The sequence below is a fragment of the Branchiostoma lanceolatum genome, chromosome 2, assembly GCF_035083965.1.
Source record: "Branchiostoma lanceolatum isolate klBraLanc5 chromosome 2, klBraLanc5.hap2, whole genome shotgun sequence".
In the NCBI taxonomy this organism is placed as follows: domain Eukaryota; kingdom Metazoa; phylum Chordata; class Leptocardii; order Amphioxiformes; family Branchiostomatidae; genus Branchiostoma; species Branchiostoma lanceolatum.
This window is the reverse complement of record NC_089723.1, coordinates 30,720,767-30,735,686: the sequence shown is the minus strand read 5'-3', so window position 1 is coordinate 30,735,686 and position 14,920 is coordinate 30,720,767. Positions and strand designations below refer to the sequence as shown.

At 38.9% G+C, this 14,920-nt stretch overlaps 2 protein-coding genes and 1 long non-coding RNA gene across 4 annotated transcripts; 1 reads left to right on the top strand and 2 right to left on the bottom strand.

The window, feature by feature from the left end:
- Positions 1 to 149: 149 nt before the first annotated feature.
- On the top strand, positions 150 to 8,238 carry LOC136428555 (G2/mitotic-specific cyclin-B-like). 2 transcript variants are annotated; one of them, XM_066418159.1, is made up of 10 exons: positions 150 to 374; positions 733 to 849; positions 1,245 to 1,361; positions 1,649 to 1,825; positions 5,160 to 5,318; positions 5,680 to 5,715; positions 6,169 to 6,405; positions 6,661 to 6,801; positions 7,245 to 7,349; positions 7,525 to 8,238. In XM_066418159.1, the coding sequence occupies exons 1-10, from the start codon at positions 339 to 341 to the stop codon at positions 7,624 to 7,626; spliced, it is 1,227 nt and encodes a 408-aa protein (XP_066274256.1). In that variant the 5' UTR covers positions 150 to 338; the 3' UTR covers positions 7,627 to 8,238. The 2 variants fall into 2 exon arrangements, with proteins under 2 accessions (XP_066274256.1, XP_066274258.1); XM_066418161.1 differs by lacking the exon at positions 5,680 to 5,715 and having other exon boundaries at positions 151 to 374.
- LOC136428557 (uncharacterized) lies at positions 3,096 to 5,126 on the bottom strand. Its single transcript, XR_010754630.1, has 2 exons — positions 4,161 to 5,126; positions 3,096 to 3,460 (listed from the first exon to the last, which is right to left on the bottom strand). It is a non-coding gene; the product is annotated as an uncharacterized lncRNA (long non-coding RNA).
- A 1,796-nt stretch (positions 8,239 to 10,034) lies between the features above and the next one.
- LOC136428556 (protein JTB-like) lies at positions 10,035 to 13,777 on the bottom strand. Its single transcript, XM_066418162.1, has 5 exons — positions 13,401 to 13,777; positions 12,844 to 12,911; positions 12,035 to 12,108; positions 11,199 to 11,281; positions 10,035 to 10,327 (listed from the first exon to the last, which is right to left on the bottom strand). Exons 1-5 carry the CDS (start codon positions 13,457 to 13,459, stop codon positions 10,168 to 10,170), a joined length of 444 nt encoding a protein of 147 aa, XP_066274259.1. The 5' UTR covers positions 13,460 to 13,777; the 3' UTR covers positions 10,035 to 10,167.
- Positions 13,778 to 14,920: the final 1,143 nt, after the last annotated feature.

Here is a 14,920-nt window from a genome sequence, read left to right as displayed (position 1 = left end):
TTAATTTTATTTTTTTATTTCCCAAAAAAAGTTTGACCCTTGTATTGTCGCCATAGCGATGCATTTAAAGGGTCACCTACGTCCAATGGGAGCGCCGAATCGCTAACATTTCCGACCAATGACAGCTCAGCGCGTGCTTTTAAGACGCATTTGAAAAGCGCTGCTCACAGACAAGCACACAGTTGCAAGTTTGGCTGCCTTTCGAGATTGTTTAATCGTCTTCTCTGCGAATTTTGACGTGCAACTCGTTCGTTTTTCTCGAAGAACTGTACCCCAGAGGATACTGAAGCCCTCCATCGCTTCTCAGTTCCAATTTGAGTACTTATTTTGTCGAGAAAATGGCTCTGAGGACCCGCTCCGCTTCTACTGCTACGGTGAGCTCTTCCAGTCTTTGTCTTGATAAAAATCTAACGATTCGGCGTGGTTTGCTAAAAAAAACGCATTGTCTTACAATTTTCCATACTTTTATTTCATCTTCATTGTACAATTTTAATTCGTGAAAGAGCTTTTTAATTGCAAACCACGTTTTAAATGGTCAAAAGTATCTTCTTCACAACGGCGTTACATGGGACATTTTAAATTTTTAAATGCTAGTACCACCCAAGCGACTGGTCGAACAAAAATATAGCATGCAAATTGTACCGCCTGTTTAAAATGCATTAGTTTATTCATTCCACAGTTTGTTGTGTGGGTAGTTTCTAATATTTCCCGTATCTTTTTCTTTATTTCTAGAGCCAGAATGAGAATATTCTGGCCGGCAAAGCCCTCATGGGTAAGAACAAGATGGCGACAGGCAGACCACGCGCTGCGCTTGCTAGCATTGGCAACAAGGAAGCCAATATCGGAAAGGTGAGTTTTCAGATCCATACATTTATTCCTACATTCTCCAGTTTTTCTATATGTACAATCTTATTCTCTTATTTAACTGCACTCCCTTTTTTGTTTGCAAAATATCTTTAAAATAGTTTTCCATGCATTATTTAAACACTTTTGCAGAATCACTTTGTAAGACTAAGAATATGGCAGAGCAATGCCTTTGTTTATGAAAATTATTTGTGGTTTAATGTTAGCGTTTTTTTTGTGTGGTAACCTCTCTACGGCTCTAATGCTTGTCCACCTACTAAGTACTCCCTTGTTTCAACCACGGAATAAACCATAGCAAACACTATTTTCTCTCTGCCTTGAAATGAAATCCCAGCATAATCTTTTTTTAACAGTATAATGACTAAACTTGTTACATTCAGGTTGCTGCAAAGGATGTGATGAAAAAGAAGACCCTGCCCAAGTCCCGTGGAACCACTGTGCTGACAGACGTACCCAAGGAGAATGTCGCCGCGAAGAAACAACCGACCAAGGAGGAGGTACATGTGGACGATTCGTAAAAACTCTCCCGGTAGAATTACCGTAAAAATTCACAAATATTTGCAGTGCCTTTAAATTCCATATCAAGCTAAGAATCAGCTTGAAACAACTATATAAAATCATAAAGTAACACAATACAAGACAGTCGAGAATTCCTATCATTTGATGAATTCTACAAAGGCAAAAGAATGATCTCACTATTTACAGTGCATTTGGCAACCATTTACCATGCTACAGCTCTATGTTTAACACTAATTTGTCACATATTTTTCTTTTTTCTCTCCAGAAAACCCTTTCTCCTGCGCCCATGGAAGTGGACCCCTTGGACATGACGGAGATGAAGAAGGCGTTCTCGGATTCCCTGATGGCGAAAGTGGAGGACATCGACAGCGAGGACAAGGAGAACCCCCAGCTCTGCACGGAGTTCGTCAACGACATCTACGAATACCTCAGACATGTTGAGGTAAACATGTTTCTATGGCCCCTTGGCTACACAATAGACAAATTTTAAGCACACAAACTTTCATCATAGAGGTCATTTTGCTCACAACATATCATTACACTCGCCAGTAAATGGAGTTTGAACGTCTGTCCCCGAACAACTATTACTTTTAGCTGGTATTCATTTCCACTAGGCGACCTGGCACCAGCAAACGTCAAACGTTTCCAGGTATCGCTATACAATGTTAGTGGCTATTCCCCTTCCTCACTTAAGTGAAATACTGAGAAAAACTGCTGAAATATTGTTAAAGTTATATAGTTGTCAAGTTCTGAGTGCTTTGCGGTGAAAGCAACATGTACAAACAGGCGATCTCCTGCATCCGAGTGGGAATCGAATACATTCCATTGACTACACTACAAAAAAAGACATTCTTGTTTTTACTTGTTTTTTCTTTGTTGAAGAAAAATTATCTTCCAGAAAGAAAATTATTCTGTGTGCAAGAATAAGAACGAATAAGGAAATGTCAGTGAGGACGTAACAAATATAAACTTTTTCTTAGAATATTTTTCTCTGACCAAGTTGTTTTTTCTCACACATATCGACTAGAAACCTCGAAATAAATTTTCTTGTTGTTATGATTCTTCTATGGCACAGAATTTTTATCTAAGATATAATAAATTCAGATAAAAATATTCTAAGAAAAAGTTTATATTTGTTACGTCCTCACTGACTTTTCCTTATTTCTTCTGTCCTCAAGAATAAATTTCTTACACTTAGAATGAGTTTCTTGCACTAAGAGTGAGGTTCTTGAAATAGGAATACCTTTCTGTCCTCAAGAATGAATTTCTTACATCTAGAATGAGTTTCTTCCACTGAGAGCGAGGTTCTTGAAATAGGAATACCTTTCTGACCTCAAGAATGAATTTCTTACACCTAGAATGAGTTTCTTCCACTGAGAGTGAGGTTCTTGTAATAGGAATACCTTTCTGTCCTCAAGAATGAATTTCTTACATCTAGAATGAGTTTCTTCCACTGAGAGCGAGGTTCTTGAAATAGGAATACCTTTCTGACCTCAAGAATGAATTTCTTACACCTAGAATGAGTTTCTTCCACTGAGAGTGAGGTTCTTGTAATAGGAATACCTTTCTGTCCTCAATAATGAATTTCTTACACCTAGAATGAGTTTCTTGCACTAAGAGTGAGGTTCTTGTTGTAGGAATACCTTTCTGTCCTCAAGAATACATTCCTTAAACCTAGAAACAGTTTCTTGAACTAAGATGGGGGTCTTGAATCAAGAATACCATTTAATAAATCAATGATAATATAATGTAAACATGTTCCAATCATATTTATTATTATTGATCTAATTGTTTAATACACGGTTTTGGATTTTTCTTTGTAAAGCCCATTCTTAATAACCAAGGATTGCAAAGATTAACCAGTTTGCAATACAATTGTTTCGATAAATGTTTCACATTTGATGCTGTGATAAAAGCACATTTTCTCTGTGCTCATACAAATAACTAATTGTCCTTCTAAAAATGTCAGTTCTGCCGTGTTGTAGCTGTCCTTCTTATAATCAATGACTTGTAATTGTTGAAAGATTTTCCAAACTTGAGACGGGGGCATCTTCTTTGGTCCAACAGGTTTCCAAGTCTAGAAAAACACACAAAAACAGATGACGATGACTGTCATTTTCCTACATCGCCCCCCTCCCCCTTATACATGCATGGGGATGGGGGCTTGTGCATTTGCTTGAAAATGTTATACTTATACTTTTTTAGTACCTTGTAGGTATTACTGCACTTAACATACATGTTCTGCAATTACTGGTTGGCTGTATCATGCAACCACAAACACAACAAAGGTTTCTAAGCCTAGAAAAATACACAAAGACTTAGTGACTGTCATTTTCCTCGCCCCCCTCCCCCATATACATGCATGGGGATGGGGGCCTGTGCATTTGCTTGAAAATGATATACTTTATATACATTTTAGTACCTTGTAGGTATTACTGCACTTAACGTACATCTTCTGCAATTACTTGTTGACATGCAACCACAAACACAACAAAGGTTTCTAAGCCTAGAAAAACACACAAAGACTTAATAGTGACTGTCATTTCTTATATCGCCCCCCTCCCCCGTATTCATGCATGGGGGAGGGGGGGGGGGGGCTTGTGCATTTGCTTGAAAAATGATATACTTTAACTTTTTTAGTACCTTTTAGGTATAACTGCACTAAACGTTCATGTTCTGCAATTACTGGTTGGCTGTATCATGCAACCACAAACACAAAACTAAGAGTATCTACTTGGGAAATAACTTATTTTCATGCAAGACAGGCTATAACATACCTGGAGCATATCTGTTGATGGCGTTGGCCTGAGGAAGCATTTTGGAACTTAAAACAAGTCATCTACGTTGTGTAGTGAGTCCCACATGATACCAAAATGTGTCCTCACGAAACTCAAAAGCCACATCTTTCCCTATTATTGTAACATCTAAAGCGCACATCAGGCAAATACAGCCGGAGCCCAAACTCAACGGTCCACATTCAAACTGTCTTCAAACAGCAAAGGATGATGGGAGTATCAAATTAGCATAATTTATTTTCTTCTTGCAAGAAAAACAATGATTATCTTCTTGAACTTCACAATTTTAAGAACATAAAGGAAATCATGTAAATTTGAACTTTCATTTTACTTTCCATCTTTAGATAACACAGAAAAGCAGGAATCATCTTTCTTTAACTTTGTGGAAAAGGAATTCGAACAGAAAAAACACTTGGGAATTACTTGTTTTACAGTTTCTTGATTTTCTCATTTTTCTTAACTGTATTTGGTCAAGAAAATAACTTTTGGTCAAGAAAACCCTTACATCTTCTTAGATATTACTAAGAATTGCAATAATCATATTTCTCAGACTTCCTAAATTAAGAAAACAAGAAATGTCAAGAATGTTTTCCTAGTGAAATGAAAGTCTAAAGAAAAATTCATGTATGGCAAGAATAAAAATCTTAAGAGTAGATTCTGTAAAATACTCCATTTGACCAAACAAGAAGCAAATATTGTGTGAAGAATAAGGAAGAAAGATTGACTAGAATTTCTAGAATATTCTTGCTGATAAAAAGTCATACTAGAAATCCCATCTTCACCTAAGAAAAACGAGAATAAAACTCTTAATGTAAGATTTAACATTCAAAGGTTTTGCGTAAGGTTTCTTGATTTTCTTGAAATTCTTTATGGAAGAAAATCTTTCTCTCAATAAGAAAAATAAAGAAAACAAGAAAAATAAGAAAAAGCATTTTTGGTAGTGTATTCACTAACCTAAGTCTTGCTTTACTCCCCCCACAGCGTAAGTTAAAGGTGAACCCCAGCTACCTGGACGGTCAGGTGATCAACGCCCGTATGCGGGGGATCCTGATCGACTGGTTGATCCAGGTCCACCTGAGATTCCACCTCCTGCAGGAGACCCTCTTCCTCACAGTAGACATCATCGATAGATTCCTACAGGTAAATCAATCAATTCCAGAATACTCAGTGTCAATCATTTCTCTATCAATGGATGCCACCTGGAAAAGCAGATCCAAAACCAAGGGAATGTATTCTATGCAGGCTTGGCTCTGAGACGTATAGGATGTATAACAGGCCAGTTTTATGCAGTGTTTATCTTTATTACTATTTTATATGTTGAATTTTGAGTAAGATTGAATCTAGTCAGAATGTCCTTGCTGGGTGTAAACTGTTTTGGTTGATTATAAAACTGTTTAATTGATTGTGGAATGTAAACCAATTTTAGTAGGACTGAAAGTGTAGGCCATGGAGAAATGTACTATTACAAGACTGAGTACATCAAATCTTTCATTCTTTCTAGTCTGTCTATCATTCCAAAGGACAAGATGGCAAAAAGGTAAAGAAACGGCTGAACTAACACAACCTCGCTTATAGTTTGCAGAGATTGTGCAAAGAAATGTTTTACCCGCTGCTTTCCATTGCTGACATTTGGTGCTTTTAGAGGATTGTCTCTGCATTGATTTTTTTAAGAATAGTTGCTTTGTTACTGCTGTGACATTGTTGTCATTGTTGTGTAGTATCATTAGACATATAGGCCACATACAGATCCCATTGCCTGCTTGGGAGAACATGGCACTATTGTTAACACAAGGGGCATCCAATATCATTACTGAAACAAGGCAGATTCAGCACTCTTATTTGGTCCCTGCGTTACACAATGCTCTATTATCCCAGCAGGCATTGGGGTCCGAGAGGCTCTATGGCTATATATAGAAAGTATATATGGTAAAATGTTGGCAAGTATCTCTAAGCAGGAAACTGAAGTTTTTGTCATTTCTGTCCATCATAGGTCCAGTCCGTGTCCAGAAGTAAACTGCAGCTTGTCGGGGTGACGGCCATGCTGATCGCCTCAAAGTACGAGGAGATGTACGCCCCCGAGGTGGCGGACTTTGTCTACATCACCGACAACGCCTACACCAAGTCTCAGATCCGCAGCATGGAGATCCTCATCCTCAAGAACCTCAACTTCAACCTGGGCAAACCCCTCCCACTGCATTTCCTCAGGAGAAACTCCAAGGCTGGACAGGTGAGGAATTTTGATACTAAACATTGCATCAGGTACTGGACAATAGGCAGATCCTGACTGTCCATCCCAATGAGAAGTTTCAATGATGGCATGGCAATTAGCAGTTCAACCATTGAGGGAAGAGTGGCTGCATGTTTGTCAAATATTTGCATGTTTTTATTTTGCATCGATGTTTTAATGGTGGGTGGGATTATTGGATCAGTCTATTGGACATTAAGTAACCTGTGGTCTAATGACCCATTGTTTCCACATCAGGTTGATGCACAGAAGCACACTTTGGCCAAGTACCTGATGGAGATGTCCCTGGTAGACTACGACATGATACAGTACAACCCCTCCCAGATCGCCGCTGCCGCCCTGTGTCTCTCCGCAAAGACCCTAGACCAAGCAGAATGGGTAAGACATTCCAGAAAAAGAACATACTTTTCCTTACAAAAAATCTACATGTTTGATCTTTCTTTCTTTGCTCACTTGAAAGTGTTACTTAGTAATCAGACCTTTCTTTAGCATAGAAAAAGATGGTCCTTTTTTTTTTAAATCTTATGCACATTTTGGGGGGCCAAGAGTTGATTGTACAGTGCTAAGACATGGGAAACTTGGACTGAATTTTGGTATTTTTTAACATCCTGATTGAAATATGTTCACTCACCTTTTGATGTGTAGGGCAGTGCCCATCTTGGATTCTATAGCCCTTGGGCCACATTGTTCTGCAAGTGCTACAGCATGGAGCTAGTCCATGGGAAAACATGGCTACAACTTGTGCATGCTTCCTTATAGCTAGTTTTATCCTCTTATTCTATACTATTCAAGGTTTGTAACAAGTACATTTCGCTCCGTAGTCACCAACCCTGGAGTTCTACAGTACGTACAGTGAGGAGGACCTACTGCCCACCATGAGACATATGGCCAAGAACATCGCCAAGTCTTCTACAAGCAAACTGCAGGTAAGGGCATCTTTTACTTGAATCTATAATACCTTTTGAAGTCTTTATAAATCTTTCATTATCAAAGGCATGTTGGCAATAAACAGGATGTTTCTTTGTCTCGCTCGTAATGTTCAGTTCCAGCATGTTTGTATTTTTGTTGACTGACCAAAATTTGTTTTTTTCCTTTACTTAGGCGGTGAGAAACAAGTACACAAGCTCCAAGTTCCTGAAGATTGCTACCATCCCAGAGCTGAAGTCAGACTACATCCAGGAACTGGCTGAGAAAGCATCGTAACCACCATCAGCTTTTGACAAAACAAAACAAATGTACAGATTTTAATCCCTAGCATTTACATAGTTCTGTAAAGGTAGCAGAAAGCTTCGGAGGCATTGGTGATTTCATTAACATGGGTGCCACGGTAGGCATACCTTTTAAGGCATTGTGACTTTTGAGATTTATCAAGGATATTGGCTGTTGCCATGTAAATGAGGATTCCAGCATGGAATAGGCTTTTATTACCTTTTTTTCCGTTTTTATTGTAGACGCTTGAAAATGTTAGATGTTAAATATTAGTACTGTCGTGGAATCATTGTAAAGATAAAAGAAAAATGTGCTGTAAACGTGTAAAGTAATTTGAAGTAACTTTTTTGTAGGCAGAGATTGTATTCTTTTGTTAGCACGGCACAGATTTTGTACATAGCAACCCAAAAGCCTCAGCGTTTAGGTCAGCTCGTATGTATGTATCAGTGCAATCTACTGTAATTTACCGCCATGTTGTAAAGTATTGCTTGAGTTTATATAGAAAACTTGTAAACAACACTTGTGTATACTGCTGTAGTTCCTGAATTTGATTGTATTTCTATGTACCATTCAGTTTGGCCTTCACAATAAACATGTGAAAAATCATTTCTGCTTTGTTTCTGCTTAGATTTCTAGTTCAATAATCTAAGTCTAGATAGGTTAATCTCAAAGCAGTATTTAGTGTTTTTGCAACACAAAGTACATCTATAGTGCGTCTTTTGGGAGGGGGTAGCCCAGAAACAGTGACAAACTAACCCTGACCAATTTATTCTGCTTTCAAGTAGATAAGGAATTGATAGAATAGGGCTGTGAATCTACACATAAGGTTTTTGCTGTTAACCTTAACTCGGGTTCAGGTCTGGATTCAAGTCCAGAGGTTCAGGTCCGAACCTGAACCCATGGAATTTGTGTTGGAGAAATACTTTTTTTGGGCTACATGTAAATAGTATGTTGTCATAAATTCTACATGTAATTTGAAAAATGTATATGCAAAATATAAATAATAGTTAACACAAAAGCTCAGTAATGAATACAAAAACAGCAATGTTTTTGTCTTCTTTTTTTTTTACAGCACAAATTTAACGATCTGATCGATGAAACGTTCCATATAGTTGAGAACAAAAAGAATATAACTAAGCGATACTTTTTTTGAAAGTCCGGACTTTGTTCCCGACGTTTAATTTTTTTAACCTAAACATTTTTACCTGTGCAGGTCCAATGTTTAGGTAAGCAGCCCTTCATTAGGTATAGATATAGGATAAGGTCTACAGGTCTGGTCCATTTACTATCAAATATATCTATACTACCCAAGAAATATCCATACAGTATGTCAACTTTCTTTATTTCTAACACAATAACTGGGCAAAAAGAAGAAACAGGATCCTTGGTTTATGTAATATGAAAAAAGCCATTACAAAAAAAGAAATTTAAATCTGAAATCTTTAAGAATCTGATACATGATTTCAAAACCAAAATGTACATCTTGGAACTTTATACATGTACGAAACAAAATATAGATCTAATTCTGTAGCAGGATCTACCTATTTTCCAACACAAAGAAACACTGGGATTTAACCAGATATTTCACTGATCAGCACAAGTCTTTGACAAAGAATGAGCTAATGAAAAATTGCAGAAAGTTTATGGTTTGGAAATAACATTGTCTTCCAGCTATAGAATGAATTCTACCAACACAGATGAACTTTGAAGCTATGACACCATATGACTTGTTTCTGTGCGTCTTACGACCAGCAATATGATGTAGTAACATGCCTACATGAACTAGCTGCCAAGTTACACTAATGTAGTGGACAGAACATAACAGCACAAAATATTCTGGTGGTCTTCAAAGCTATGAGATCTGTTCCCAAACAATTGATATCTTCTGACTCTGTAACCATAAGAAAGTTTAATCTCCATGTAAGCTTGCACTATGCTTATCTGTATAATTACAATACATGATAGAACTACCACTGTCCTGATACATTCCAGAGAATCCTTATCTAACAACCCTAACTCTTTCAGGACTGTAGTCGGGAACACAACTTTTTTTCCAAGGCCTAAACACCTTGGTTTCACTGAAGTCAAATACCTTGGCAACCAAAAGGCATTGCTATCATACCAATATACATAATGTTCATTGTATCATATAACAATACTTACAAGTTGTCACAAGTTGAGGTACACAAAATCTATGTGACTTTTCAGTGTAGATCATGTAAATGTGAATTTAAAAGGATAAAATCCCAAAAGATCCTTTTGAGTGTCCTCTGTAACACAACAAGGTTGTTGTCTGTCACAGATAGATCTAGATGTATTTTGGCCTTTTCATAAACCCTCCCCCTACCATGAACTATTTCCTAAGCCATAGATGTACTGGTTACATCTTCAATCAGCAGAAAAAAAAATTGTGATAAACAAATATAGAAATCTTTAATGACCAAAGCTTCACTTCTGCTTCATATATGCAAGAAGCTATTTGGACAAATAATTATATAGCAGAACAAGTTATGATTGATCCTAGGTCTCGTAGTGTCATACACTGTTTGCAATCTGTTTGTGCACTCTGGCTGTCGCAGCACCGTCCAGAATTCTTTGTCGAAGAAAAACGGCGATGTATCCTGCCACGAAGACGCCGAACCAGACCCCCTCAAACGTCCAGAAGGCGCTTTCCTCAGCTCGCATGTTGTGACAACTGAAACAAGAAAGGCAATAAAACGTATTGCCATGGCGACGATTGGGTGGCTATATGTAAATGGTGTGTGATGAAAATGTAATGAAAATGTAAGCTTAAAATATTACAGCTAAATCCAACAACATGGACCCCAAACGATGAGTGGGACAGGAAAAAATTCAAAGCTAGAGACAGCCCTGGTTTGATTTCAGGCTAAAAGTTGTGTCCTTGGGAAAGGCACTTTAAACGACTTTCCTCACCCAGGAGTAAATAAGTAGTACCTGACTTCGGTTGGGGAGGTAAAAGTTCGTAGAAACTGGAAGGAAAAGGATGGGCTCCACCTTCCAATACTGTGCCCAAGATTGACAACCCATTGCCCCTATTAGCTTTTTTCGTAACCTCCAACGAATTTTCACCCTCCTCTAGCGGTGCTGAGACCCGTTCAGCAAATGCTCCGCAAACTCTCCCCTGGACTCAGCCCTGCTCTTATTTGAGGTAATGGCGGCGTCACCAGCAAACAGCTTTCAGCCAATCAGAGGAGTGCCACAAGCACGTCTTTTGGAAATCCTCAAAGATCGCTGGGAAGCTATCAGCCAATCAGGTTACGTCTTATATTGCTATTTTTCAGAACAAAATAACGGCTGTTTGTGCCAAATAAAGCTAGCTCATTAGCTCACAAGCAACTAACAGCTGTTTGTACCAAATAAGGGTATCTCATTAATTATTTATGAGCAACTGTCAGTGACGCCCCCAATACCTCAAATGAGAGATGAGAGGGGACAAGAGCTGGGCTGAGTCCGGGAGAGTTTGCCGAGCATTTGCCGAGTGCGTCTCAGTGCTGCTAGAGGAGGGTGAAAATTTTAAGCAAACAACCAAATAAACCTACACCTACCTTCTGTGAACCTCTCCTGAATTCTTGCAAGATACTTTCTCCACATATCCCGTCACGGCGCACACAGGAATAGAGTTACTGGTCTGTAGCAAAACAAATGAGATATCAAAAATGGATGTTCTGCTACAGTACTATAGAAAGCTGCTAGGAGGCCCATAATCAAGCTTTGCCATTCAAAATATCATATATTTCAACAGCTTCTCTAGTTAACGAGCTATAACTTGAGACCTCCTCCCCCCCTACTTTGATTTATTTCGGAATAATTCCCAGCACCTAGACATAAGGGTGCGCAGCCTCCAATTGAAACCCAAAATAAACTGGGGTGTGCTCCCTTAAGTCATTTGTGCAACCCTCCTGACCACATAGATTTTATAATGAAGGCAACTTTTTTGTTGCCAAATTTTTTTTTATTTGCACGCTCGCATCAGTTTTAGGGATCCCAGAGGATGGCATCCATATAGTAAAATGAACATGGCCTAAGTGGGCCTAGCCTGGTATCCAAACCTATTATACATGTGGCTGCTGAGTCATGATTTGTCATCATACCTTAAAGCTATTTGCATATAAGAGGACATAGAGACTCGGCAGCTATAATACTATAGGTTAGGATACCAGGCTAAAATGGGCAATGATGATGATCCACTGTGTTCTGCATCTCAGGTAGTTGTGGAAACAACCTCTGGCTGCATTCAGTCTTTCTTCATTTCTTTCCACTGTGTCTTTTTTCATGCAAGCTGCTGTAGCTCTCTGAGTTTAAATTGGCTATGAATTCGAACTGGTATCAATCACAGAGTAGCTACCTTGTAACTGTTCATCACATCTGTGTAAGAACATACCATTTCAAACTGTCTGCACGGTCTGCATTTCTCCACCACTTCATATTTCTCCTGCAGCCAGCATTCCTCAGAGCCTGGTAGAAACAAAGGGATGAGTCAAACAAACTAGAGATACTTCTATAGTAATATTTGAATATAATAACCTCGGTCGGTCATGAGTTTGCTACAGCCAGGTCAGGGCTTCCTGGTTTGCTTTGTGTAGGTCTTCGTTGGTGACATTTGGACCCAGTTCACAGTCATGGAGGACAGACTATTGTTTGGTCTGGATTATAAAGAAGCCACATTGACATAGCCTGGAGTCCAGCCTTCTTTGCTTTAGTCGTCTAAAAAGCGGACTAAAGCTAAGAAGGCTGGACTCCAGGCTAACATTGACACTAAGCTAAGTTCACCAGTCCCCATCTCAACAGATTGATTTATTAATTCATTGATTGATTCTTGAAGTGGAGTGAATCAAGTTATGTCAACTCTTGCAATTTCGCCAGGCACCCTAAGACCACCATATCAAAAAAGATGGTGTCTTCCTAAGAATGTCTTAAAGATATCTGGACATCTGAAGTATGCATATCGCAGAGATTCGTAGATCTTTTTAATTCACTCCTTTGTTTTTATTTGATACGACGGTCTCAAGGTAGCCTGATTGAATCATATTTAAGTGGCCGGCCCAACATCCAGCACCTGTGGGAAGAGACAGCCCTGGACAGTGGAGTTTGCGATACAGAATCATGAGACTTGACGTTTAATCATCAGTGGCTGTTTTCTTTTGTTTTGGAACTCCAGATTTCCAGGGAAAAACTTTTTTTATGACTTACTTGTGACGGCCCGGGCTGTGCTCTTGACCTTGGTTTGCTCAGCTGCTGACACTGATAAACAATGGAGACTGCGGAGGTACACAAACTGAGATGTTAGAGGAGGTTGATTTGTTAGCATTTGTGAAATTTATCTTTTATTACCGACACAAAACAGGCACACACATGCACATATATACACAGACACAGAAACACATACAGAATCACACACAAACCTGTTCAAAAACACATACACACAAATATTACACAGACACATACACAATATAATTTGAATTCTTTTTAACACAGACACACACAAATAAACATGTACATTTATATACATTCAAAGTAACAAAGGCATGCACATGCACACGCCTAATAGTGACATACACTCAATCACACACACTCAAGCACAGGAATATTCATACAAACACACACACACACATACATCTACACACACACACATCTACACACACACACACATCTACACACATACATCTACACACACACACATCTACACACACACACACATCTACACACACATACATCTACACAAACACACACACGCACAAAGAACTCACCTTGAATACGTGAAGAATATAAGCAACACGGGTTTCGACAACCCTATTGAAGCTGACATGATCCTCTTCGATGCAAAGCTTTCTTCTGTTTTATTTTTTGTCCCTTGGTCAACACAAAAGCCGGATGCTAACGTTATAGTATAGTTCTGATGAAACAAGGGCAAAGTTTTTCCCCGTTCCTAGTGCCTGGCCTTACAGTCGGTCCGATGTGCGGTCATGGTTCGTCAGTTAGTATCTGTTGTTCTTTTAGCTCGTGAATCTGAAGCTGTTTGGGACAGACAGAGATGAAAACTGTGGCTGATGACTCAAAAACACGTCCCCTTACTCACCCTCCCTCCATGTCAACAACGTGACCCCGAGTGACCTGTGTTGGCTTGTGTTCATCCAAACGCAATTTAAACAGAAAAATACTCATTAAGTAGGCATAAAAACACTATTTGTTGCCTTTATCCTTATTGCAATATTTTTCATGATTTTTGAAATAGTTATTTTTGTCATAAAAGCGTTTTTTTTTACCATATACGACGATTATACGTTATTGGTGTACATCATATTCAGTACGGTCTAATGTCATCAACAAAACGAGCTCCTCTATCAGCAGCGACATCTGTTGACTATTTACATAAATGCAGAGGAATTAAGTAGTGTATCAAGCAGGAAGTTGGAGAATTTTATCTGTGAATATCTTCTTCTGTTGTCATCATCTCCATGAAAAATGGAGATATTGTTTTGAGTGTGTCTGTGTGTAAGTGTCTGTGTGTGCGCGTGTGTGTGTGTCTGTGTCTGTGTTTCCGTACCTTTGTTCTCAATTGAGGTGAATGATGCTTTTGTATTAGTAATACAAAAACATCATACTTCACCTCAATTGTGCAATGTACAAGCACACTGGTTACCAACTCTTCTCGATAAGCGTGTTGGATTTTTTTACGTGCTTTGTCGCTTGAGGCGTACGCCTGAAGCTCCACCATTCACGGGACCGCTGCTGATGACTTAACGCCGACGTCACCATCCGATCTACCATGAGGCAGTCCCTTGCATTAGTGCTGCGTACCTAAACGTTCCATCAGATACATATACAGGTACCGGTACAGAGGTTTAGGTACAGGTCCGGACCTGTGCATGTACCTGAACAATTTGAAAAATTTACATGTGTTTTCCTGAACTTCAATAATGACAGAAACACAAATAAACTGTTTTCAATTTGTCAGTATCTTTATCTTAAGGTCATAACTAGGTTTCCTACTGCCAAACTCCCTTGGCCTTGCAATCAAAACTCCCGGCCTGTTTGAATGATCTGTTGCATATTAGTTACATTGTACGCTGTTCCAAGGTATCACTTTGGTCACGTTTGGTGTTGCATATGAGATCAGGAGATCAGTCACAAAATAAGCACATACTTGGTATAAATTTATATTGGTACAGTACCGCGTACCGGTACTTCATGATCCGGTATTTTGGACCTGTACCTAATCAATTTTTACGGTACAGTGCCGGTCCGCAGTACCGGTCCGCAGCACTAC

Bases quoted from the DNA above. Each gene is read 5' to 3' on its own strand.
- LOC136428555 (XM_066418159.1), top strand. From the start codon at position 339: ATGGCTCTGAGGACCCGCTCCGCTTCTACTGCTACG. The intron at 5,319-5,679 runs GTAAATCAATCA...CATTCTTTCTAG, and splicing joins TCATCGATAGATTCCTACAG to TCTGTCTATCATTCCAAAGG. The intron at 7,350-7,524 runs GTAAGGGCATCT...TCCTTTACTTAG, and splicing joins CTTCTACAAGCAAACTGCAG to GCGGTGAGAAACAAGTACAC.
- LOC136428556 (XM_066418162.1), bottom strand. From the start codon at position 13,459: ATGTCAGCTTCAATAGGGTTGTCGAAACCCGTGTTGCTTATATTCTTC. The intron at 12,912-13,400 runs GTGAGTTCTTTG...GTACCTCCGCAG, and splicing joins ATATTCTTCACGTATTCAAG to TCTCCATTGTTTATCAGTGT. The intron at 10,328-11,198 runs GTAGGTGTAGGT...TTCTTGTTTCAG, and splicing joins TCAGGAGAGGTTCACAGAAG to TTGTCACAACATGCGAGCTG.